We start from the raw sequence: 27179 nt of genomic DNA on the forward strand, positions 1-27179 counted from the left end.
CATGATGATCATGATGATGACGATGTTCATGATGATGATGATGTTCATGATGACCATCATCATAATGATGTTCAGAAATAATAATAAAGATGTTAGAAATAATAATGAAGAGGTTATTTTATGAATTAAAATTTAGGTAATAAATAATCTTTTAGAAAACTTTGATTAATCACTGTAATCTACAGTTTGTAAACAAATCATCAAAGAAATGAATTTGACACAGATAGAAATTTTTTAAAGATCATGTTATGTACAGTTATAAGTAACAGATTAAAAATTTAATGTCACAAGTGCCATCATTTTTGTATATAGGATTTTAAGGAGAAAATTTTGATACTAGCATTTTAAAAGGAAAATTAAGCGCGTCTTTTAACAAACAGATTTTTTATTAAAACTTCTAAATATTTCACAATAAAAATAAAGCTGGGTCCAAGCGAAAAATATAAAAAGCAAAATATTTGATTGTAAAGGAAGATAAAATAAGTTGTCCATCGCATTATAATAATCTGTCTGAGTTGGTATTCAAATAATGACGACAAAAAATATTTTTTGAAATATTTTCTAAAGAATTCAATTTTCCTAGTGTAATTCTATTATGATGATTTTCTCCCAGGATTTTTTACAAAGTTCTGCAAAAAGACGATTACAATTAAACAGGATTAAATTTAAAAACACACATAAACTAAAAATCAATTATCGATGACGTTTTTTAAAACGTTTTGTAATTTTTGGTTAAAATTAGTCGACCAGTAATATTGACGTCATCTTAAGTAAACATTAACCAAGTGTTGACTTTGGTTTCATTCGGTTATTTCTCTTTTTGTTTCAATGGCAAGTATAAAAGTTTGACAAAAATGCTCAATCATTCAGTAACTCAACATCTGTACATTTCTACTTCTATTTACATGCACCGGTTCATAAAAGCCTGGTCCACCATTTAAATACAATCTTAAGAATTCCAAAAAAGTTGTTTCGATGTAAAACAAAAGTTTAAAATTCAAAAAGCTTTCCTTTTATTGGTGTTCACTGCAAATTAAATTACAATAAAGTTGAAGAAAAATGGTTAATCAAGATTTCAACTAAAGAATTTCTTTAAATTTTGTGAATTAAAAAGTTCAAAGTTCAAAAAGTTCTGTTCACATGAAACAATCAAAGCAATGTGCTCGGATAAGAAACTTTTTTAAAAAAATGCAAGCTAAAGAGTCCTTAAACTGCAAGCTAAAGAGTCTTGAAATACAAGTTAAAGAGTCCTGAAATGCAAGCTAAAGAGTCTTGAAGAAAAGTTGGATGAAGCTAAATATTTGCCATTTAAAAACCGTACGCAGGTAATATATCGATAGATAAAACAGCATGCAGGTTGATTTGTTCCTAAATAAAAATCTGTTAAATAGTTGTTAAGTTGAAAATGTTGCTTAGATACCATTAATTTAATTTCTAATACATTACAGACCTGGTAAGTTGCAGTAAGAAAGGTATTTTAAGTCATTCTAAACATTAATTCAGACTTAATTCAAGTGCTATATAGGATTGTAGTGTTTCGTAAATAGATATCTTAAAAGCCTGAGATATAGGGTTCTCTGGCCCTAATCACATGATAAACATTACAAGTTCCTATAAAAACTACCCCACTATATAAGTTAATCTCTATATAAAATACTTAGTATGTCACTTAATTTTTGGCCCTGCCACAAAACATTTTGATCCCAGTAAAGGTCTGAACCTGACAACCGGCCAGTTGCTATAAGTGAAAAAATCTATTTCTTAAAAAAATGACTTATTAGCTTAGATAGTATTTAAAAATATCAACTAGACAACGTTTTCATTTACTTTTGGCAAAGGCTGGTTTTCTTTATTTTTATAAGCTTGGGGGGCAAGGCCTCCTAGGCTTTCCTCCCTCAGTTAGCTCCGCCACTAACAACATTGATTTATATCAATGTTATAAAGTTTTTCTAAATAAAGATACAATAATAAAATTTATATCTAAAGAAATTTTCATGAAAGAAAGCTGTTTTACATTTAAGGTTTGTCATGTAAGCATTAACTCCTGTCAATTATACGCATTAAACTGTCGTCAGCAAGTTTAAGACTTTATTAAACTAAAGCTTATGCCAACAAGGTCACATTAATTAGTCTTAGAAGCATTTATCAATTGACAGAGTTTTCAGCATTTTTAAAGTCTTTTAAAAAAGGTTTTTTAAGAAGAGCTTAAATAATAACAAAGTTTTTTAAGAAGAACTTAAATAATAACAAAGTTGAAGCCTTTCTCGGCTCACGTTATAATTTCCATTAAACATTTGTCTATTAGCACTAGTTCTTTCTTTATATATTGATTTTAAACTTAAAGCATTAGTAAAAAACAAAAATAATCTTTAAAGTTTCAATTGCACGACATTTTAACTGTTTTGTTTTCAATTGAAATTTAATTGAATAATAAGATCAGTTCTCAGAACGAGGGTTACATTTCCACTCTTTATACCTCATGGTGAAGGCGTCAATTAATTAAGCTGACTCCTCTCTATGTATGAAACAATAACAATGTTGAATATATTTGAATAACGATAATATTGATTAAACTGTTTGTTTTTGATTTCGCTCAAGTTTGTAAATAAAGCTATTTTTAAAGATAATCTAGGTGACATTTTTTCTCCTTATATCGCAACTCTCCAGAAGATATTTTAAAAAATGCAACTCTCCAGAAGATATTTTAAATATTTCATACCAAAACACAGATATTTGGAAGAAAAAAGGAAATTAATTTTTTTTTTAATGTTTAAAATCTTTTAGTTTTTAAAACACCAGCATTATGTTTGCTATTTAACAAGAATCATTTTACAAACAACCATTTTAAGGTTGAAAAAAATGTTTAAATAATTTGTAGGATTACCTCGCGAATTACCTCGCGAAATACCTGCTTATATAAGTTTATGGCAAGTTTTTCCATATCTATTTTCATATATTTTTTCCATCATTTTAAAAAGTCTTTAAAATGGTTACTTTAGTAAAATCTCAAAAACCAAAAAAAAAAATTACAATAAAAATTAATGAAAGTAGAAAAAAACACAAAAAAAATCTAAACTCCAAAAAAAAACACACAAGAAAAAAACAATGATATTAGTTGAATAAACTTATGGTGAAAATTGAAAAGTCGTCAATCAAAACATAAAATCAATTTTTTTTTAATATTGATTGGTTTGATTGGTTGAAATGGTTCTATTTTGATTTTGATTTTGTATAATGTATTATATCATCATGCTTTTATATTTTATGCTATTACACATATTATGTATTACATTTTGGTTACATTATGTAGATTGAAATATTTCAAAGATTTTTGTTCATTAAACAAATATTTTGAGGTCTGCAAAAGAAAAGTTATTAGTTTCTTGAATAGTCATTGATGAAAACTTTGCAACTTTAATACTGCCCCAAACTCCACACAAAAATTATTTTTTAGTTGGATAGTTTAAATAAAAAAATCTCTTCGAAAATCGTTTTTTCTTGTCAATATTTCTTTTTCGTTCATGATGTATTTCTCTTAATTGTTTAACAGTAAATCACAGAAACTTGCAATTTTCCAAAAATATTTTGTTGTTTTTTTATCAGAAGAAGTTTAGCAAGAGCCTTAAAACCAAATTTCTTTTTCCCAACAGTTGTAGCATTTCAGAAAATATTTCTATGGGAATGTCTATATGAAATCGTAAATTTTAAATTCCCTATAAAAGACGCAACGCTCTTCGAAATCTGTACATCACGAATAATTTTTAAATTTTCTTAAACCTTTCTAAAAGTATCCCCCCCCTCTCCCCTTCACCTTACTGCTAATCTATATTCAGCTTTGTCAAAGTAGCTATAACCAATATCAGCTGTAAAATTCGTTAAATATCTTTAACAAATTTTAAACTTTAATAAAACCCGAAAGTCTAATTAGAAAACGCGAGAAGATAATTAGGAAACGGATCGAGTTGAATTTGCTATCAAAAAGGCACAGAAGAACAGCTCAAGTTCTATTGCTCAAGCCAAACCTCTTATTTTTTGCTGTTGAAAATACAACCATGTTTAAGTTTCCGTCTGAAAAGAAAAATGAAACATAAAAGATCATTTTTTATATTACTGTTGATTGAAGTAGCGCAACCATTACCAACCTAGTCCCAGTCTTTGCCAACAAAAGTTAAAAAAAAAAAAATAGCTAAACCATTAACAAACAAAACCCAAGCTAAACTTAGCAAGGCTTCTTCAAAAGCAATTTATGATGCTTTTTTAGATCTTTTTATATTAATTGAATCATGTTTTGAATTAAAATCGTTATGCATAAAAAGAACAAACCTATATCAATTTCATTAACAGGAAAATCGAACAGTTTTGAGTAATAAAGAGAACGCTCATCATTTACGTTATTTAAAACGGCTATTAGTAAAATAACAGACACCCGCTAATTTAGTAAAACTTTTCCAAAAGATTACAGCATTCCTGTGTAAGAGCGAACCGGATACTTACTACAACCGGATACTTAGTAAATTAAAAACAAGTCACCGCTTTTAACGTAACAATTTTCTTCGTAAATGATCTTTACTTTTATATAAAACCTTTATTGAAAAGTGGATTAATTCGTCATAAAATATTTTTACGGAAATACCTGTTTTTTAACAAATAAGGTGCTGATTTAAAGTTTAGCACATCTAAAACTTTTATTGCTATATTTTTCTTTAAAGTTTCGAGCAGTTTAATTTTTTTTTTAATCTATCTTTTTTTTATATATCTGTTGAAATATGCAAAATAAAAAGATAACAATAAAAAGATTAAGCATGATACATCGTTTTTGTTTTTTTTTTTTTAAAAAAAAAAGTGATAATGCGAAAAAAACCGGTTTTAAGTTGGCACAAGTACACTCTAATTAGTTTTTTAGCACCTCATTTTAATTTCTTTTGAGTGACTTTTAACTACCGTGTAAATTTAACTATCCTCTTTCAAGCAAAGTTAAAACCTGAATGGACATATTCAGGTTAAAACCTGAATGGACAAAGTTAAAGTGGACAAGAAAAAGCAGCATTTGGTTTAAAGGAAATAACAATCGAGTTACTCTAGTGGCCAGTTCGATCCTCTCATTTGAACCAATCGAAAATGTATGAACAGTACTGAAACGAGATCTGACTGACATCAACCGATTCTGTGACGTCAGCTGATCTTATGAAACCAGCTGATTCACTTTAAAATGTTTGAAATAAACGTTCAACAGCAAATCTTTCAATTCTATTATAAAAAATGGAAAAAAGATTCTGTCAAGAACAATTGCGGCTTCTTGTTAACTCTTCCTTAAAATTCCATTTCATTTTAAATGTATTAAATTTGTAAGTAACATGTGTTGCCGGTTTCTCACTTAAAAAAGTTCAAAAAGATTCTATACTCGGAAAAAATTCTTTACTTTTTTTAAAAAAAGGTTGTCTGAAAATAAGTAACGAAATACAAAATGTCCATACTTAACTTAGATAAAACACTTTCTTATTATCAATCAGCAAGCCTATTTTCGTAACTTAAAACTCGTCATGTGATTGCTGGTATTTAGAAAACCCCTAGAGAAGCATCACATTTGTTATTGCTATCATTATTATTATCATTATTATTGTTATTGTTATCATTATTATTATCATTATTATTGTTATTGTTATCATTATTATTATCATTATTATTGTTATTATTATCATTATTATTATCATTATTATTGTTATTATTATCATTATTATTATCATTATTATTGTTATTATTATCATTATCTTTCATAAAAAATACTTGAATATCTAAACAAAACCCAATCAGCAAATTAAAAAAGATAAAAAATAAAAAATGCCAATTATAGATTTTAAAAACGATTGAAAATTACTCCACATAAATAATAATTTAACTATCATACAAGTTTCTTTGCCACATTTTGAACTAATGGATGTCAGGAAATAATTCTTCATAAATCTGAAGTGTTTCAGCTTAGGTTCAGGGCTAGCAGGAGAAGAGAAGTGTTATTTTTTCAATGAGGTAATTATTTTCTAGAATCGAAATTATGACATGTAATTATAATTTCGAAGTTGAAGATTAAAAGCTCTCAGTGTTCTGTTTTATTACATAATTTAAGTTTTAAGTCAACTACGCATTGACTTTAAAAAAATCAAATTGACTTTGAAAAGTTGTGACTTTTTATATTTATATTTTTCAAATTTGTAATTCCAAATTTAATATAATAACCGCAAATTCGAAATTATAACTTTTTCTGAGACAATTATACGAAGTAAAAATTAACACAAGAGGTGTAAAAACTAGTGCTAACACAAGAGGTGTAAAAACTAGTTTTTCAAGTTTTTACATTTTTAACAAGGTAGAATCAAAAAGTGAAAGGAATAACATTTCAAAGTGAATTGTTCTCTCTCTGGCAAATTATTGTAAATTGTAACACTATTTTATACTCTTGCGTTGATAGCGTTAAAATACCACTTGTTTGGCTTTTACTCTAAACAACCAGTTTATTTGATGAAATAACGAAGCGTAAAACGGTTTCATAATCACATAAAATTCATCATAACTCTTTCAATAAATACTGTTATAAAAAGTCAGGTAACTTGACGCCATTTCGTAAATTTTTAAAGGATTTATGAAGTTATTATAACTCATATTCGCCGAAAACAGTTTTTAAACGTAAAAATCCACTGTCGAATGTTAGTAAGCATATCAAAAAATGTAGCCACCATTTTATTTTCAATATTCATCTTTTCATCTTTAGGGATTTTTTATCAGTTTTTCGTTCTTTTAAATTTTTGTTTGATATTTTCTGTTTCCCATGAACTTTTGTCACTCGCTTCATTGCTTTTGGTTTGGACTTCATAAAAATTGGTTTTGGATTTGGCATCAATGTATTTTCACTCTAAATAAAAAAGTAAACCAGAAGCTTCGCAATTTGCAAAAGACCTTCTACCTTATATATATATATATATATATATATATATATATATATATATATATATATATATATATATATATATATATATATATATATATATATATATATATGTACACTTAACCTCAAAATTAACACACCACTTATACATTTCGATTTATTTTAATTGTGGTCAATATTATCATATATTTTGACAAACATATTAAGAATAGGACACATGAACACAATTATTTCGATGATAATACTAAAATTGACTTTGAGGATGGTGAAAAAAAAAAAACTAAAACCAAAAATATGAATGTTAACATTATTTAAGTACTTAGTAACAATATGTGCCATGTGTGGTCTAGCATTATCCTGCATAATTCATCTCCAAAGTACAGTGCAAAAGATACCACAAAAGGTTCTAAAATGTCTGCTATGTCTTATTGAGAAGTCAGATGTCCACCATCAACAATAAAAAGAGCTGTTAAAGATATTCCACCCTACATCATCAATGGGCCACCTCCATATAAAGTGGTTTCTTGAATGTTAAAAGCCAAATGTCTTTCATTTGGTCTTCTGTACATTCTTGGACGGCAATCAGAACTTACAAGGTAAAATTTTAACTCATCTGTTAATAAAACCTGTCCCCAATCATGTATTTTTCAATTCATATGCCTCCTGCAAAAGACAGTCTGTTTCTTCAGTAGTCTACAGACAATGGGACCAGTAGCTGCTGCCCGAGGTCAAAAATTTTAAGCACAAAGTCTTCTTCTTATGGTATCTTATACTAATAGCAGTTCTAAGAACCTCAGCAAGCTATATTTGGAGACTTCATGCAATAGTGAGCCATTCTCTCAGTGTTCAAAGCAATAAAAATTGGTCCTACATGGCATTGGTAGCTTGTGGTCTGCCTTGGCAAAGTCATCTGGCGTGATCATCAGTCTTTATAAACCTTTGTAGAACCCTACCAACTGTTATACGAGACACTCCAAATCTTCTACCAAGTTAGAGATTTGTTAATCCTTCATTGGACAAAGTAACAATCGCAACACATTCATTACAACTTAAATTTCATCTAAAACGCTGCATTACGAACAGATGTGTTGCTCAAATGACAGTTATCTTTTCTACTGTTAAAACAATTTAAAACAAATACATAATTTTCTTTTAGAAGTAAGGTTTAATTACAGCAAAACATGCTAATTATGAAAAGCTGCTATAATTTCAAAATTAGATAAGGGAAATGGAATAAAACCTACAAAGGTGTAACAGTAAACATTATTATCATCTTTGTAATTGATAAATCATAAATACATAAGATTTTTTAAAATAAGTCGGAATTTATAAGTGGTTAATTTTGCAGTTAAATATATATACAAGTAAAGGAAATAATTTAATATTTTTGACTTTTTATAAAAATCTTTTTTTTAAAGTGAGCCATTAAGGGTTCAAGGTAGCTTGATATAAAGAGAAGGTCAAATTTTTTATCTTGGTTTAATTTGGTAACAAACCCAAGCTACCTCCTTATTGGTTATGATAAGTCCGGTATCTGAAAAATCTATGTCTGATTTCACAAGAACTTCATGACTTCCAAAATCCACTTTGTCTACTGTTGTGCTTTTATCCAAGTCATCACACTGTATTTCTAGATAAACCAAAATAAGACTGTTTGATTGAATGCATCATTAAGTAAATTAAAATATTTTTGCATCAGGACAATTGTGATTGTAATAGGACTCTACTTGTGGTTGAAATTCTTAAACAATTTTTGCATTGTTATTTGGAATTTTAGCTTTAAATAACTAATACTTTTTACAGTTGGTTTTATATGATTTACAATACCTATAATGCTAGCAATAACACAAAAGCCAAAAAAACAAATTTGATTAAAACTATTAACCAATAAGAAATTACAAGAACATTACCAACATTTTTTAATATTTTATTGACTCTCTCTTGAGTAAGTTTTCTTCTCTGAAATAAAACAAGACATCTGTGTAAGTAAATCCAGAGTAATTAAAAACCAAATAAATTATACAGGGAAAGCATGTATAATGTTCTATAATGAACACCTTATTTCTTTCTTGATTTATTTGAGTTTTAAGTTTTCTTTCAATTTCCAATTTAGCTTTGTTCTTTCTTTCTTCTTTACGTTTCCGGAATCCAGTCAAATACTCTCTACAAATAAATAATGTATAAATATCAAATAAATTCATAAAACAGTTTTTTGACAGTTCTTAAACAAATCTCTTACTTTCGAGCTTCCTCATCAAATGATATCACAACCTTTTGTTTTTTGCTAGTTGCAAAAGATTTTTTACCCATTTTGACAGCTAACTTGATGCTTTGTTAAAACTATTATCTATTTGCTAAATGAAAGATAACACTTCTGCTATATATATATATATATATATATATATATATATATATATATATATATATATATATATATATATATATATATATATATATATATATATATATATATATATATAATGGTATTAACTTTAAAAGTTAGCGTTCAATTCAACCATAATAAAAAATTTCACTGTAATAGTTAAAAAAAACAAAAAAAAAATGGAAAAATTAAAAAAAAAAAAGATGTTCCTGCTCATAAGCATATATTATGCAGCATAAATAAAGGGCAATGCAGAACAAAGGGCAAATCAGACTAAGTGGGAATTATAAAGTATAAGATTTCACATAAATTGGAATTGCTGCCTTCTAACATAGGTTTAAATTAGATTAAATGCGAAAATTAAATTAGTTTGTATTTTGATGTAAAGACAATACATCTTATACCAAGTTTGAAAAGCTTGCATTTCAAGGCAATATGATAGCTTTAGGAATTTCTTAAGTTAAGATTTTTGTTCTTACTTCCATCGCCCTCTGTAACAAGCAAATAGTTGTTAATAAGTTCAGAAAATTTTACCACACAAATAACTTTAACTCATTTACTAAAACTTTAAATTTGTAAATAGGCACCAACAACTTGTATAATCAAATTCTACAAATAGCCCTAAACACTTATTGCAATTTTATGACCAAATTACACACAAAAAGGCCTTTACACTAACTGTGATTTACAAGAATACAACTAAAAAAGCGTTTATAACATCACTTTTATTGCATATTTTTTTAATGTATAAACATTACTAGTGACATAAACATATATTGAAATTCCTGAAGTCAAGATCTGAACCACACTCAGGGCTATGCATATCTCTTAAAGCAGTGAAATTTCAAATAAGATTATAACAATTGCAGGAATTATTACCAAAAAGATCAGAAACTTTATGTAACCCTATAGAACTTGCTGAAACAAGATTTTTATTACTTATCAAAAAATTTTACTTTGACACTTTGGCGTAGTGCTTGTTGCCTCAGAATTTCCTTTTGTGCTAGAAAAGTGTTGATCTAGGCATATTTTTTCTATTCATTTAGAGTCTAAAGTAAGAAATATAAAATTGTATCTGCTATGTAATAGTCCGTAATCTATTTGGGGCGCTTTTTTACTTTCATTCCCAACACCTTCCTCCTCTTTTTTACTTTTTTTTGTAGGTTATTAAGATAACAAAATTTTCAAAATTTTTTGATTTTTCAGATTTTTTTTTTTTTTTTTTACTAATTTTGGGGCGAGGTATCTTAAAATAGCTTTTTAGGTACCTAAAAAGCTATTTTGTTTTTTTTTCCAATTATCGACTGTTATAAAGTTACACTTATAATTCTGATTTTTGATGTCTAGTTATTTAAATAAATAATAACTCTTTGACCTGCATGTTCCAAACCATATTAGTTTCAGATTGATTTCTAGTTTAGCATATTATCACTTGTAAATAATATAGCAAATAGACAATTTATAGCTTTGTAAACATCAAGACAAGGTATAAAAGCCCCCACTGGTTTGTGGGGGGTTTACTCAGAAACGTTACATAATGTTTTCATAAAAACATCTTTGTTTTTTTTTTTTTTTGAATTTTTTTTCTACATATTGGTTTATCATTCAAATAATCTATAAAAAAAAAAAAAAATCTCTAAAAAATAATAATAAACATGTTTATTGCAATATTTACACATATAAGCAAACGTTTTCGAAATTTTAATAAGGGAATATGTCATAGAATTTCTTAATGATTCTCATGCTGAAAGCATATTTTCTAACTATCGACCATTATCTAGGCTTTTTAAATTAGTTTATATGGAAAGTTTGGTGTGCCTTTGTTTATTTTTAAAAAAAACCTTGTATTTATATCTTATTTACTATAAATATCAAACAACTGTGTAAAGTTACCCAAAACAATTGTACTACATTTTAACTAATTCGAAGATTCTGGTTTTCTTACTTTTTATAAGATTTTAAAAATAAACCTTCTAAATATTACTCAGTGTTTGCTGAACGTTTTAAGTTCTTGCATTGTGTTATATTGTCTAGATTTTACTTAAACAGTTCGTGCCGATCGTCCCAATAATTTTTCAATAGGGTTTAAGTTGAGTGAACATATCGACCAATCCAAAACACCTTTTTTTCCCCTTGAAGTCATTGTTTTTTTTACTTTGAAAATCTATTTCTCAATGTATAAACCTTCACGAAATTGATTATAACATCTTTTAAAAGATCTTCGTAGTGTGAGGTCAGCGTTTTTCTTTAACATTTCAAATTATATATTTAATTTAATATTTGTTTAATATTTGTTTACTATTTAGTTAATGAAGGTAAGGGTAAGGGTAAGGGTAAGGTTTGGGTTTTGGGTTGTTGGATTAGGTATATGGAGGTTGGGAACGAGGTTGATGGTCTAGGGAGTACTTGGATAGGTAAGGGCGAGGTTTGGGAATAGTTCGGTTAGGAATGGGCTAGGTTTAATCTAAAAGGGCTAAACTTACATTCGTCGTTCTCAGTATATTCTATAATATAATAAAACTCAACAAATGTTCTATTAATGTGTAATGGTAGCACTCTTATTCTTATAACTTTTATATAATACAAATAATATTTTCTTACGCTTCTTGCAGTGTTCAATACTGTTTACATCAGTTACTCCTCTTTCTTTTATATCTTCTTTTATTACAAATATTTCTTCTTTAATTAAATCTTTTGGTTATTCTGGAAGAATCAATATTAAAATCTTCTTTTTTTCTTCTTTTATTCAACAGCTTATTAAACTGCTTGTAAAACTGCTTGTTCAATCAAAGTACTCTTCTTAACATAAAATTATTTCTTTTTTTTTTAAAATTATTCTTAAAACTTTCTTAAAATTTTCTATTTTAAATTACTCCTTTTAAAACTCTTCTTCTAAAGAGACGATCGTACTCATCAGTTGCTCTAATCCCTCTATCTCTAATTCTAATTCTGTAAGACTCTCTTTTTTTAAGCTTTTATAGTTTTTTGCTTGTTTTCCAGTTGTGATATCTTTTCATTTATTTATATGGCAGGTTGATGAGTCTTCGTGTTTACGTCTCTTCTCAGTTGTTTTAAACTTTTCTTCTTTCCGTTTGATCGTTTATTTACGTGATAGATTGGAGAATCATCGTGTATAAGTCTTTTCTGATCGTCGTTTTTGACTTTTCTAATTGTCACTTTATCGTTTACGAATCTTCGCGTTTATGTCTTTTCTCAATTGTTGTTTTTAACTAAATTCTTTTTGCTTTATCATTTATTTATGTGAAGAGTGGACGAGTCATCTTGTGGGTATCTTTTCCGATCGTTGTTTTGAACTTTTCTTATTGTCGCTTTATCGTTTACGAGTTTTAGCGTTTCACGTCTTTTCTCAGTTGTTTTTAACTTAATTCTTTTTTGCTTTATCATTTACGCGTCTTCGTGTTTACGTTTTTTCCCAGTGGTATTTAACTTTTCTTCTAACGCTTTATCACTTTTTTATGTGAAGAGTTGGTGAATCATCTTGTGTATGTTTTTTTATCGATCATCGTTTTATTTTATTTCTCCCTCCTTACAGTAGTTACTTTGTTATTTGTTACTTGTCGTTATAAAATACATTGGAGTATTTCTGTGGAAATAAAATGCGGTCCATATCATAACTATCTCCCCTTTTTTTGTCAAACCAAACAAATAATACTTCGAATCTGATGATTAAAAGTATGGCCCATCTAAGTTAGACGTAAGGCCCACCAAAGTTAAAGATTTTTTGTCGCAAAAAATAACGTTTCCTCATTCCGTGTTCCATGTAACGTACTTCTTGCAAAACTTGAATCTTTTTAATTTTTCGTTAATGGTGGTTTTGTGATTATTATTTCCCAGAAAATTATCTAGATTTGGACAAAACCTGTTGGAGACGTTTTGTAGTCCCAGGTCCAGCTCAATCATTATTTGTTTTTCTGTTGGTACTCCATTCGTCACACTGCTTCCAAACTACGCCAAACCCAAAATGGAAGAATGCTGTCTCCTGACAATCTTTTTTTATTTTCACTCGATGATTTTTGTTGCAATTTTCAATTAAATTTAAATAAAATTATTCACTACGTGATGAGAACATTTGTTTTTTTTTTTGCAATTTGTCGATTGGGCAAACCCAGATCTTTGTAAATAACAATTTTTCCTTTTTCTTCGTCCTTTAACACCCTTCTGCGCATTGTTATAATGAAACAACAAATGTTGTTTAAGACGCAAAATTTCAATATATAATAAACAAATCAGGATTCTACTCAAACATCAATTAATTCTATTTGAACGGTCAAAACTAACAAATGAAAGATCTTTTTACCCATATAAGCAAGTTAAGGATCAGCTTGTTTACCCATATAAGCAAGTTGAGGATCAGCTTGTTTATATGGGCCAAAAAGATCTTTCAACTTAAATTAAAATAGATATCTTAAATTTAAAGTATTCCTTTTTTAAAATAGCACTTTAAATTAAAAAAAAAAACAAACAAACTCTAAATTAAAAAACTTTAAATATTTGGTAACATTTTTAAAATATTACGTTTTAGCTCACTTCTTTTTTTCTCTCTTTCTCTACTTTTGATTAGTTCTTCTAAAATTTCAATCATTACTAATCGAATATTTGTTTATCGTGCCAGCTTCATGTAGTTTGCGTTAATATTTTTTTAAAAAACGTTTAGATGCAATATGATCAACATTGTCAATTATCATCATCTTTCATTAATTTTCAGTAGTTATTGTGTTTGAATTAGTAGCAATAGTCTCATGTGAGTTAAACAAACATTCAGGCTCTTCACCGCAAATTTTTAATTTCCACAGTTAGATTGGAATAAGGTCACACTTCAACCATAGACAGAATTTTATTACATTGGCATGTACAGTTTACAGAATTCCTAAAAAGCGCTTGAGAAGCCGGAAGACTAGCCAATAAGCCATTTCTCATCGTGTTTGTGAGAGGACCTGAATTAAACAAAAAAGAGAAGCGCAAAAATTAGCAAAAACAATCGACTAAACAAATTTTTCTATTAGGAAACTCCTTCAAAAAAGTCTTGCTCTGCAGCGCCTTATATGAATTATGAAGTACATTAGCAGCATTAGAACAACCAGCATCATTACCCCACCCTTCACCTCCATTCGGGAGAAGTTTAGGAAAATTTAAGACAATTACGGGCATTTACAAATATAATTTGATACTTTTTTAGACGCGGAATTCTTTATGGAGTTCTCCGTGATAATACTGGTACAAAGCACGATCATTGTTTTTTTTCTTTTACGAACGATTTGAACGATTTTCTTTTACGAACGATCCTAACCGACTGTGTATTTATGTAATCATGTACTATATGTGATCGGACTTGTAAACTAGTGGAGAAAAGTCGATCATTGTTTTCTTCGACCACTTTGATCTCCATTTTATTCAAATGAAGGAATCCATCAAGGGTTCTAACAGAAAAAATGTTCGCTAGGAAAGGTCGGAAGTAGTGTACGATAGTCGAAAGGTTAAATTACATGAAAGTATTAACGACTAAATACGACGAAAACAAATATTTTAAAGTATATTTACTTTAAAATTGACTCTTAAAATATTGTAGTACCGCAGAAATAGTTAGATAAAAAATTATATAAAAACGATATACAAACACAATTATTTTTAAACTCAACAAATGACTAAAATTTGGAGGAAATATTTTCCGAAGCCCAAACTTTTAAAACTGAGTTAAAGATGGCAGTAAACGTTTTACAATGCCAGCAATTTATAACAATAATAAAATCATTAAAAAAACTGATAGTTTAAATGATTTCAACCTTCAAGTAATGACTTTTTCTCAGAACTTAATGAATTGTAATGTTTCAAAATGCAATAAGTTTTATTGAAATATTCATGGAAAAAACAACGCATACGCAATCCAACTTCAAAGCATGGTTGCTCTTTTAAGTTTTGCGACTTATAACAGGCAACTCTAAAGTTTACCCGGTTTAAAATAGATAAAAGGTCTTCTTTATCATAATAAGAATGCATGGCTATAACCAACGCTTGAATAAACCAAGAGCCTGAGTCTTTTGATCTTAAAGCAGTATAGCCTGCTGCACATGGGTAAGCAATAAGAAAATCACTCAATAAAGGTATATTAAATTTATATGGTTTAGATTGAATCTTTTTAGAATCTCTTATTCCATCTCGTCTAATGTCATCTTCTTCTCCTCTGCAAGCTTGAACAATAAAGATCTTTGGTATCCTCTCGAAAGCAGGAGCTTTATCAGCTTTAAAACACTTTAGTAGGTGATTTATTTTTATTCCTTTCTGAGAGTCAACACCCATTATCCCATCTTCTGTGCCGTGAGTTAGAATTATAACAAACAAAGCTGAGAATGGGAAAACTTCCAATTGAGAGATAGAACAAATAATGTCAATAATTTGTTCCCTAGTTTGATCTTCCTTCAACAATACCTCCCAACCCAATGTTTTTATGAAAAAATCAGTCAATGCTTGAACATCGTTTTCAGAACCTTTTCGATTTTCAATACCTTTTTGATATTCATCAAATATCTCATTGTTTATAATTAACACAAAACCTGTGCTCATTGTATAATAAAAATCCTCACTCTCATGAATTGCTTTTACTACTGACTCAAATGCTGAAACAAATTTATAATAATGCATAAATAATACAACTTAAGTAAATACTAGTTACAAATATCTATATAATGCAAAAACATATCTCCTTTTTATAAGAAAGACAAGAAACAAAAATATTTTTCTTACAGGTAATTTTAAAACAGGATGATGCAATTTAAACTTGTATAAAGATTTTTTTATGAGGGGGGGGGGGGGGGTGTTACATTTTTACGGCAAATAAAATATCTTACTTTAATACAACTTAATTTTTAAAACTAAAAAGCTATTTGAATGTATATTCGAAAAACTTTTTAATGAATGAAATATAAAAAAAAAGAATAACCTAAAGTAATGAAAATAAAATCCGTTGAAATATTTTTTAATTCAAAACTTTACACATTTACATAATTACAGTTTCATCTATATTAGACTTTACTGTCTAAAATACAAAATTGATATTTTCTTATAACGATTAGAAAGTAGAACTAAACAAAACAAAGAATACCAGATGAATTTTGTTTAAAAATAGCAAAAATTCTTAAAACAACAACACAACTAAATGAAACTTGTATAAAACATAACATTTTTATAACCATATCTCTAAGAGATTTTTAGTTCTTTTAATGCAGATTCCTTGCAAGATCTAGAAGTGACATTACTGCATGTTTTTAAAAAAAGTATTATACAATTGTGTTCTTTTATATCCAATAAATGATAGTCTGATATTATCATAAAAATATTACTTAAAGATTTTCTGCAAACATGATTTTTAGTTCTTTAAAAAATTATGAAACAAAGAAATCTCCAAGAATTATCTGTTAATAATCTTTAATCCACTATAATCCAGAAACAGAAAATTCCAGATCTTGCAAGTTATCAAGAATCTTGCAACAGTCTTCAGACAATTTATATAGGCATAATGCACATTGATGACCAGATTTCACATTAAAATTATAAATGTCTATGTTTCATTTCAAAAGTAAAGATATATGTTTGATATGTAATTTTTCAATGACCTGTTGAACATTCAGAAAACAATTACCTCCAGAGTCTTGACAAAATATTCTTCTGTTTCTAGGTGATCTGATGTAAATTGACCAAGAAGAACATAATTTTGAGTGGTGTTAAATGTCTACATAATCTACCAAGCCATAATAAGTTTGATGTATACAAGTTGCAGAATCTTTAGAAAGCTGTTTTAGATAAGTACATTGTGGACCTGCCATTTTAAGTGCCATATCACCAAATTGCACTATTAAATCTAAACGCTTGTCATGAGGACTATTGATAACAGTCTGCAAAGGATCCTTATGCCTTATATATGCATTAATGGCTTTAACATTTAAATTTTTTCTTCATATACTCTAATTGTTTCAAAATTTGGAGGCCAGTGTAACTCACAAATAACAGTATTAATGGTAACATGTAAATTTGAACTTGGATAGCTTTTATTCATTTTTCATGTTCAACATTATCACTTGGAAATTTATACACTATTAGTTTACTATGCTCATTTAATGTATTTTACTTTACCATCATAAACATTTTAAAAATATAAATCTCATCAGGTAGTATGATATTGAATGAAATACTGAATATATAAATTTGCTTTTAACGTTATTAAGCTTCACTCAATATATATATATATATATAATATATATATATATATATATATATATATATATATATATATATATATATATATATATATATATATATATATATATATATATATATAATTCTAAAATTCCACATTTAAATCAGATAACTTTATTTACATTATATTATATAACAATAATTTACAATATATCATATGCAACATTACATTTTCTCTCTTAAAAACTACTCTAAACATGGAGAAATAACTCTCAACAGCCATAAAAAATAGCCTCCCCCCCCCCCCACACACACAAAAATCTGGTTGTGCGATGAATAGGCCTGTAGTAGGGAACACCAATGGTCATACACAATTAAAGTTAAAGTAATACTATGATAGTAATGAAATTTTTAATGATAAACTAACATCTTTAAAGAAATCATTGACAGGTTTTTTATTCACAACATAAAGCACTTCATTAGTTCTACAACCTCTGTATTTTAATTCAAAATAAAATCAGATCAACAGATGAAAAAGTTTTAGAAACTGAAAACATTTACATAGAAAAAAAATAATCTCACCTATTTTTGCTAATTTGTTAACTTCAACAACTTTCGTTATTAATTCTAAAAGAAAACTTACACAACTTTAAAACATGATCATAAAATATTACGTTTTACACTATACTTAAAAAAAGGTTTTATTAGAATATTCTCCATGTTATTCCATTGTTGAATATTAAATTTAAATCTTACCATTATGAAAATGAAATGCTTTACCTACAAATGTAAATGAATTTATTTAAAAATACATAAAACAAAAGTATACACAAACATCCATAAATCTAAGATATTTACTAAGCTAGAGTTTATATCTGCTATATATTTACAAGCAACTACAATGTTTCTAATAGACATGTTATTTCATAACATATATTAAATAACTTTTGTATACACACACACACACACACACACACACACACACACACACACACACACACACACACACACACACACACACACACACACACACACACACACACACACATATGTATAAACTTGCATATATGTATGTATATGCACATATAAAAACATATATATACATACACATATAAAAACTTATACATATTCATACATATATACATAAATACATACATACGTACTTCTTTTTATAGATGAAAAATTTTCGAATGCTTGAGGCATTGGTACGTGTAAATTTGGATCTAGAAAAAGATCAGTATCTTTTAGAATGGTTTTAAAAAAAGTCTGTTATCTTAATGTTCATGTAATGGATGCGAAAAATAAATAATCCTTTATATTTATACTTACGCTCCTTTTCGTTACTAGAAATTTGAAGAGAATTTACAGGTCCAAATATATTTACAGTTGACATGACTTTTGCTGTAAAGTTAGGAAGATTCGGTGTAAAAAAAAATAATATTTAAAATAGTTCCACAAATTCGGAAGGTTATTTTGCCGATGTCATGTAACAATAGAGAGCTTACGATATGAAAACTGCAACGGCAACGGAGACGACAAAGGTCTGGATCGAGCGGTTGCGACTAGCAGTTGCGGTATTCATATAAAATTAGTTACGAATTTCTGCTTCAAAAAAAAAGAAAACATCTTGAAATAAACAAAAAAAAAATTAAAAATGGCTCCTTTAAGAAATGTTAGAAATAGTTTATTGCTTGCATTAGAATCAAATATCATAGACGACGAGGAATTTTTACTACTGTACAAATTTAATTCGTCTAAGAATCCAGATTTACCGTTTTGGAGTTATAAGCAATTTTGTTTAGAAATCATGTCTGATGATGAATGCAAAAGTGAATTTAGATTTCTACGTAGTGATATATATTGCTTACTCAATGTACTTCAACTACCTCAAGAGTTTGTATGTTATAATGGGTTAAAAGTTACTCCGGTAGAAGCACTGTGTATTTTTTTAAAACGATTCTCCTACCCATGTAGACTACTCGATATGATACTTGATATATATATATATATATATATATATATATATATATATATATATATATATATATATATATATATATATATATATATATACATTTATACTTATGTATATATCTTAAATTTGTATCAGAAATTAAATAATTACTTTGTTACACTTTTGAAGCAAGTACTACTTTGATCTATTTTTAAGCCGTTTTCAGAGAACACGAATTTCAGCGTTTTGACGTTGCGTAAAAAGTTTTAAAACGGCATTTCAGGGAATCCCATCCATTGCGCATGCCTAGTGTCAAATATTTGTCATAAATTGTAGAAGTTGCCGTTGCAGTTTTCTTATCGTAAGCTCTCTAATTTTCTGTGAAAACTTCGATTGATCTCAAAATATAAGTGCATAGTGTATACCAATGCCTGCCAATTCACTGGCCATTTTGTGATTGTTGCGCTAATTGAAATTGGGGAAAATTTACCATACTTTTGGGTTACTTTTGTAAGCAAAAAGTGCATTGCAACGTTTAGCCCTACTCAACTAAAAATTTCGGTTTCAATTTTTTTTGTTGAAAAAACAATAGAATACGCTATCCAGCTATATTTTAAGATCAGTGGAAAACTTCACTGTGCAAAAAGATAAAACTTACCATTTTAAAATTTCACAAGAAGGAGTAAAATTGTAGTGTAAGGATATAATTGTTGAAGAGAAAAATATATTGTTGAGGAAATCATTGTTTGAGGAGGAAAGAGAAAGTACATGATCTTATAAATTATGAGTGGGTGCTTCTTTAATTGCATGTAAGAATCGGCGTTACCTCACCGGCGGTAAAAGTGCGTAAAATGCGAAACGTTTACCGCTGCATTTGGTAAATTTGGGTAAAAAAAAAAAACTTTCACATTAGAAACGGTAAATTTGCGTAATTACCGTGGCAATGTTGCGTGAAAATGCGTTATATGCGAATTTTCCGCTTTTATCCTATTTACCGCTATTATCAGTATTAATCGCTTTTATCACTATTTACTACTTTTATCACTAATTACCGCTTAAAAATTTAAAAACTTTATAAATAATGTGATCAGTTTAATTATGAAACATAAATAGCAAAAAAGACGTATAGTTTTAATTATAAATAATGACAGCAATAAAACATTTTAACTGAGAAAAATTGAAAGTTAAATTTTCACAACAACAACAAAAATTAGATAGAACCTATAATTCGTATGATTCTCAAAAATTCTTCAACTACGGCTGAAATTAATGAAGTTTTCAAAAGGCAGATGGTTTATTAAATAAATAAACTTTTTTTACAGTAATTCAAAGTAATCATCGTTTTCACAGTTACAAATTTTATTTAGAATTAAAAATCTGATAAAGAAACGTAAAGTGAAATTATTTAAGAACTTTAGAACTTTAAAACGTAAGTAAATGAAGTTAAGCAAATATCATGACGATCTACGCTGAATTCAACAGCACAAATCTTGAATGGAGGCATTAAGAGGAACAGATGAAACAACAGTGTGCAAAGTTAGTACATGCATAAAAATATTGAAAATGGTTGGTGGTTCTACAAAAGGTCTACATTCCCATTCACTTTCAGCATAAACTTAAAGTAACATCGCAATCGCAAGCACCTAGTTTATCCACGAGAGCTTCCAATTCGAAAGATTTAGAAGAAGAAGAACTTTAAAATAAAAAACCAAAAATCACGAACTGTTTTTCAACAACATCGAAAAAGAGCAAAATCTATCTGAAGTGCTGGCACTTATAGCAGCAAATGATGGTATATCATTTAGTATAATTTGTAATTATCCATTGATACACGAGCTGGGTTAGCTGCACGATGATACAAAAATGTCTCAAAGTCACGAAATGCTATCAGAAAAATGATATAAGACTGCTATGAGCAGATTAAAAAGCAAGTTATAAAGGAAATAATTAATCAAATATCAAGAGGCTCTAAATTTTCCTTAATACTTGATAAGTGGGCTTCTTTTGGAAACTGCAGGTGAATGTGAATTTACATGAGTTGAAAAGCTGTTGGAATTTGAAGGTTTCATTCGCATTTTTACTCCACAACATTAAAATAAACCCTAAGGATAATATCACTGGTATTACGACTGATGGTGCAAGTGTTATGAAGAAACTTGGAAAAATTCTAGAAAATTCTCGAAACGCTCTACAGCTGGTAGTTATAAACTTCTTTACAAAAAAGACGCCAGACGCCAGTCGAAGTTGATGAAAGTTTAGAAGATGAGAACACAGTTTTTGAAAATTTAGATAACAACAATGATGAAGACAAAGATGATCAGTGTTGAGTATTTTAAAAAGTATTTTAAATGAAAGTATTTAAAATACTATTTAAAATACTTTTATATTATTTTTATTTTTATTTGAAATGCTTTTATTCATTAGAATTTTCAATTTTATTTCAAATACTTTTCAAGGCTATTTTTTATTTTGTTTAAAACACAAAATACAAAATACTTTTCCACCAACAGCAAATTAATTAAAACTTGGTTTCCAAAAGTGTAATATTAAGACATTCTATATACGTTATGTATTTCATCCGGACGTTCATTCGCTTTTACAATTTAAATATCATTTCTTAATTCATTGTGCGCAATGAATTATGTACAACGAGCCATACATAGTCATTGAACTACATATTCATTGTGCACAATAAATTACACAATGACGCAACTACAAAAAGTTCTTTGGCTGGATTGAGCTGCCTTGGACCACCCTTGGTAATGGTAATTTGTTATTTAATTACTATATTAGAGGGAACCAATCTACCAAAAATTCAAAATGGCGGAAGAGAGGGAAACGACTGAAATTGTAGAAAATGAAAATGCTGAGAGTGAACAAGCCGTCCCTGCCATACTTGATGGAAAATTTTTCAGAATTATATCTAAAAGTAAAACTACAGGGGATGTTAAAATTATTGCACAGTGTATGTTATGTGTTAGCAAAAAAACCTACAGTGGTTCACTGAAAGTAACTTCTAATTTTACTCAACATCTTCAGGTATGTATATAACTACAAAAACACTATATTATATTGCGCACTAAACAGTAAAAACGATAAACACATAAAGCAACACAGACAAACGCTAATGCTATAACATAACACAAACAAATGCAATAATCTCGGTTGATTGACTGTTGTTGTTGTTGTTGCAGAATGCTCATGGCAAAAAGCGAATCGAGGAATACAAGCAGCACAAGGTTTCAGTTGCAAAACAGCGTAAGCGCTCGGTAGCTGAGATGGAATCTGGAGTTGGAGGTGGACCTTCTGTCGAATCTGGTCCTGCTTCTAAGAAGTTGAAACAAATGCATATTATGCCTCGAAATCAAACATCCATTTCACAGGATGAAGTTGACTAGCTTTTTGCTGACTACGTTGTGCAGGAAATGCGCCCCTTGATCACTGTGGAAAACCCAGCGTTCAAAAATTTGATCCACGGACTCAATCGCAATGTCAGTATACCTTATCGCAAAACATTAGGCAAGCGATTAAACGCCCGTTTGCAAAAAATGCGTGATGATAAAAGAACAGTCTTCAGTAAAGTACCATTTGTTTGTACAACAGCTGACATTTGGTCAGTGAACCAAAAGAGCTACTTAGGAATGACAGCTCACTATATTGATATTAGTACTGAATGCTCAGTATCACGCATATCTGTTGCTCTTTCCTGTCAACGTTTTGTTGGAAGTCATACTTACGACTCAGTGGCTGCAATGATCTCAAAAATTCATAATGATTATGGGTTACACGTGGAAAAAATTACAGCAGCAGTAACAGATAATGCCTCTAACTTCAGCAAAGCCTTCCGAGAATATTTTGTAAATACTAGCAGTACTGCATCTGGTTCAGGGATCTCTGCAACTGCTGAAGAACAAATTCAGGAAACAGGAACTGGTGATGATGATGAAGCAGAAAATTCCGACAATGATGTTGAAATAGCGGACATGACTGCAGTCCTAAATTTACCAGTTAGCGAAGACACGGATGATGATACTGAAGTTGTTCTGCCTCACCATGAAGCTTGCAATAGTCACTCTCTCAGCCTCACATCAACTACTGATGCAGATAAAGCATGTGATTCTGATGCTAATTTCAAACGTCTTTATCGAGCTGCATTGGCCAAGTGTACCAGCATTTGGAATTTGCTTCATAGAAGTTCCAAGGCATCGGATGCTGTGAAAAAAATCATCGCAAGGGCAATACTGAGACCAGTCCCTACACGATGGAACTCCCGGTATGACGCATTGAAATGCATTCTCCAGTTTCAAGATAAGCTTGGAGAAATATACGACGTTTTGAAGTTGCCAAAGTTCAAAAAGAAGGAGTTAGAATGTCTAGAAGAGTATGTAATGATAATGGCTCCTATTGCTGTTGCCATTAACAGGTTACAAGGTGACAATGTGTACTTTGGCGATGTATTTCCGACGCTGCACACCGTACAGCAGAAGTTGCAGGACCTGCAGCAGAAATCACTGAAGTATGCTAAGAAATTTGCAGAACCTATGCTTACAAGCTTGAAAACAAGATTTGAGGTTCATCTATCATTTTCTGAACATAATGCCAGCAGGATAGTTGCAGCAGTATCGCATCCCTACTTCAAAATGAGATGGGTTCCGGGTGATAAAAAAGATTTCTGTCGTGATCTCTTCGTTCGTGCAGCTAAGTCTCAGCAACAACAGTTGTTGGACAGAGCTAATACTATTTCTGACCCTGACCCACTTCCAGGTACTCAATCAGCTGGTGGCAGTGGCATGAGTGATGATTTTTTCTCGTTTAGCGAAATTAACATTGCAGAACAAACAACAGTCAACAACGAATGTTTATCGTACTTAAGCGACTCTGGTACGGATTTTAAAATCTTGGCAAAATATGAAATTATAAAACACGTATTTGTGAGGTACAATACGACCTTACCTTCATCCGCACCTGTTGAGCGGTTATTTAGCACCGCTGGACAAATTCAGACGCCACGAAGGAACTGTCTTAGTGATGCAACATTCGAAAAACTGTTACTTTTAAAGGCCAATAAATGTTGATTTAAAGGTTAAATTATGTCAATAAAGTTGTGATGTACGATTCGAGTCGTTACAATTCCAGTATTTTGTATTTTGTATTTAAAATAGTTTTATAATGTATTTTTATTTGAAATACTTTCCTTGTATTTTATTTTTATTTTCATTTCAAATACTTTTTAGGTAGACTATTTTGATTTTATTTCAAATACTTTTAAAAAGTATTTTGCCCAGCACTGAAGATGATGATTATAGTAGTGAATAAGTTTATGAAGAGGAAGATTGTACTCGAGATTTGAACGATTCATCGTTTATTAATGAGACATCTGAGGTTACAATTAAACATCAAACTATTGGGCCTATTAAAATAAAAGTCAGGAAAATTGTAAAAAAGTTTGATCTTTTAAACAAAAAATGAAAATTATTTACAAAGTACGTAAAAATTGAGTTTGGAAAGGTCATTCAAGGATTGCAAAACCCGATAGAGCAGTTTGTTGCTTATGCTTAAAAGATTTGACAATTTAAAATATTGTGTTAAAAAGGCGTTTCCAAATTTAGAATTGGATTCCAATTTTGATGATTTAATGATGATAAACGAAAATCAACATCGAACCATATCGGATTTAGTAGGAATTTTAACTCCCGTTAAAGCAACTGTGGAAGAACTTGACATTGCATTAGAGTTTATGTTGACCAAAATAAAACAACAACAGTCCAAAATTGGAAAACAATTATATGCCACCTTGCCGAATTAAAGAGAGGAAAACACCATTAAGCAGCACAGTTTATTATCTTCATAATGCCCAGATTATTTCACCGAAAATTCCAGATGTTTTTGTACCAAACACAAGTACCCAAAATAAAAAAATTATATCAAACCTAATAAAGCGTCTAAACTCGGCAGATATATAATTACATCAGCAGACGTGAATAGCTATAGTTATGTTCAACTGAACGAGGCTTTATCAAGCAACGAGTGTGATAATAAAATCAAAACTATTAGTGAAGAAATGTAAAATCAAAATGAAAAACTACTCATCATTCTAGGTTACAACAAATATAAAGTTGGTGTTAACACATCAGACCAAATTCTCAAATGTTATTCGAATCATCGAAAGAGTAATCGATGGCCGCTTACGATAATTTTGTAATATTTTTGAAATTGCAGCATACAATTCTTTAATTTTGTTCTTGTCAATTCATCCAAATTATAAAAATGGGATTTCACATAGAAGAAAAATTTAGATAAATTTTAATTGAATTACTAAATGTCTTCTTCCAAAAGTAGTTGGAAAGGTAAATCCTTTACACCAGTAACCAGCTCGATCAATACAAGGACAGCAGATTAAAAGATATTGTGTGTCCTTGTGTAAATGACAGAAAAACCCACCTGTTATATGGAATCATTCAGCTTGCATGTCTCATAGCAAGATTGTATGTAACAGTTTTCTTGTTTAGGAGAAAATGTTTTAATGTTTCTTTTTTATTTAAGTTTTTATAGTTTTTTTTTAAACTTATAGAAAAGCGATTGTTGATGTTAAATAATCAATTAACTTAAAAACACAAAGATATTTGCAAAAAGGTTTTTGAATTGGGTTAGTTTAACACCTCAGCCGTCCTTAATGTAACTTTATTCCCTGTCCTTTATGTAACTTTTTTTCCCCCGTCCTTAAAGACATTTCATAGTGGGCAGAATGTGCCAACTACCCAAAAAAAATTGACTACATTACATGTTGATTAGCAGAATTGTTTCTTAAGATAAACATTAAATATCAATTAAAGTGTTACTTTATCCGGTTATTGACATGAATTCGACAAATGTTTCATGAAACATTTTTTCAATTTTTTATTGTTAACTTTCTAACGATACTATTGTTGTAATTTGACTTTACTAAATACCAAAGCATATAACTTTCCAACAAGCACACAACGTTGTTTCAACGTTGTGTGCTTGCTGGAAAGTTATATGCTTTGTATTAACATTATTTGTTTAGACTTTGAAACAGTTCAATTTAAGTGTAATGCTTAGTTTTTATGTATTAATGGCAAATAGTTTTTTGATCATCTTTTAGCTGCAACTCCTGCAGTTTTTGGCATCAGATAAACTTCAGCATTTTTTTATATTATTAAACACACAAAAATTATCTGCCGTTGATCATGGGTAATTTTTTAAAACCAATTGTTGTGTAATAAATTTATATTTGCTCAAATTGTTAAAAATCAACTTTAGATATGAAGCGAGACAGATTTAAAAAATCTATTTGACAAAAATTGCTCTACCTTTATAGTATTCTTCAATTCATTTATGCACTTCAAAGTTGTTTAACTTGTTTGAATAAAATAATAGGAGTAACCGATTAAAAATTCAAATAAAAAGTAACCAATTTGTTAAGTAACCAATTTGTTAAGTAACCACTAAGTAATCAGTTAATCTAAGGTTATCATTTTCAATCAAATTTTTTCAAAAAAAAAAAACTAACTAATAGAAGCTATTGGTTACTTCGGACCGTATTTGGTTGATTCTTCGATTGCTAGTGTATGTTCTGTTGACAAATTAAAAACTTTTGCTGAATTTACATTAATCTATTACAAAATTATTTCAAGTATATGCGAATGGTCTAACAAATTTTAAATGTGTAATAATTA

The 27179-nt window shown here is 29.1% G+C and overlaps 2 protein-coding genes and 1 pseudogene across 5 annotated transcripts; 1 reads left to right on the top strand and 2 right to left on the bottom strand.

Moving 5' to 3' along the window:
- Nucleotides 1-5845: 5845 nt before the first annotated feature.
- LOC145192617 (uncharacterized) lies at nucleotides 5846-9300 on the bottom strand. 2 transcript variants are annotated; one of them, XR_016449234.1, is made up of 5 exons: nucleotides 9177-9300; nucleotides 8995-9100; nucleotides 8852-8896; nucleotides 8443-8567; nucleotides 5846-6904 (listed from the first exon to the last, which is right to left on the bottom strand). XR_016449234.1 is itself a non-coding variant. In XM_090076735.1 (5 exons), the coding sequence occupies exons 1-5, from the start codon at nucleotides 9245-9247 to the stop codon at nucleotides 6746-6748; spliced, it is 510 nt and encodes a 169-aa protein (XP_089932861.1). In that variant the 5' UTR covers nucleotides 9248-9300; the 3' UTR covers nucleotides 5846-6745. The 2 variants fall into 2 exon arrangements, 1 of the variants encoding a protein (XP_089932861.1); XM_090076735.1 differs by having other exon boundaries at nucleotides 8848-8896.
- A 4592-nt stretch (nucleotides 9301-13892) lies between these two features.
- Nucleotides 13893-19053, bottom strand: LOC149894613 (caspase-3-like). 3 transcript variants are annotated; one of them, XM_090095722.1, is made up of 5 exons: nucleotides 18858-19053; nucleotides 18692-18751; nucleotides 18285-18308; nucleotides 18111-18155; nucleotides 13893-15952 (listed from the first exon to the last, which is right to left on the bottom strand). In XM_090095722.1, the coding sequence occupies exons 1-5, from the start codon at nucleotides 18919-18921 to the stop codon at nucleotides 15117-15119; spliced, it is 1029 nt and encodes a 342-aa protein (XP_089951848.1). In that variant the 5' UTR covers nucleotides 18922-19053; the 3' UTR covers nucleotides 13893-15116. The 3 variants fall into 3 exon arrangements, with proteins under 3 accessions (XP_089951848.1, XP_089951855.1, XP_089951865.1); XM_090095729.1 differs by having other exon boundaries at nucleotides 13893-14275; nucleotides 18858-19049; XM_090095739.1 differs by lacking the exon at nucleotides 13893-15952 and adding an exon at nucleotides 15959-16417.
- A 3809-nt stretch (nucleotides 19054-22862) lies between these two features.
- On the top strand, nucleotides 22863-23700 carry LOC149894614 (uncharacterized; annotated as a pseudogene).
- Nucleotides 23701-27179: the final 3479 nt, after the last annotated feature.

Source organism: Hydra viridissima, unplaced genomic scaffold, assembly GCF_058129835.1.
Source record: "Hydra viridissima isolate aposymbiotic clone 2 unplaced genomic scaffold, HvirCarnegie_v1 scaffold_1, whole genome shotgun sequence".
In the NCBI taxonomy this organism is placed as follows: Eukaryota; Metazoa; Cnidaria; class Hydrozoa; order Anthoathecata; family Hydridae; genus Hydra; species Hydra viridissima.

Coding starts and splice junctions, on each gene's coding strand:
- LOC145192617 (XM_090076735.1), bottom strand. CDS start 9,247: ATGGGTAAAAAATCTTTTGCAACTAGCAAAAAACAAAAGGTTGTGATA. Junction 8,897..8,994: donor TAAATCAAGAAAGAAATAAG/GTGTTCATTATA, acceptor GTTTTATTTCAG/AGAAGAAAACTTACTCAAGA. Junction 6,905..8,442: donor TTATCATAACCAATAAGGAG/GTAGCTTGGGTT, acceptor TTTTTTATTTAG/AGTGAAAATACATTGATGCC.
- LOC149894613 (XM_090095722.1), bottom strand. CDS start 18,921: ATGTCAACTGTAAATATATTTGGACCTGTAAATTCTCTTCAAATTTCT. Junction 18,156..18,284: donor AGCATTTCATTTTCATAATG/GTAAGATTTAAA, acceptor GTTTTCTTTTAG/AATTAATAACGAAAGTTGTT. Junction 15,953..18,110: donor TAACAAATTAGCAAAAATAG/GTGAGATTATTT, acceptor AATTTGTTTCAG/CATTTGAGTCAGTAGTAAAA.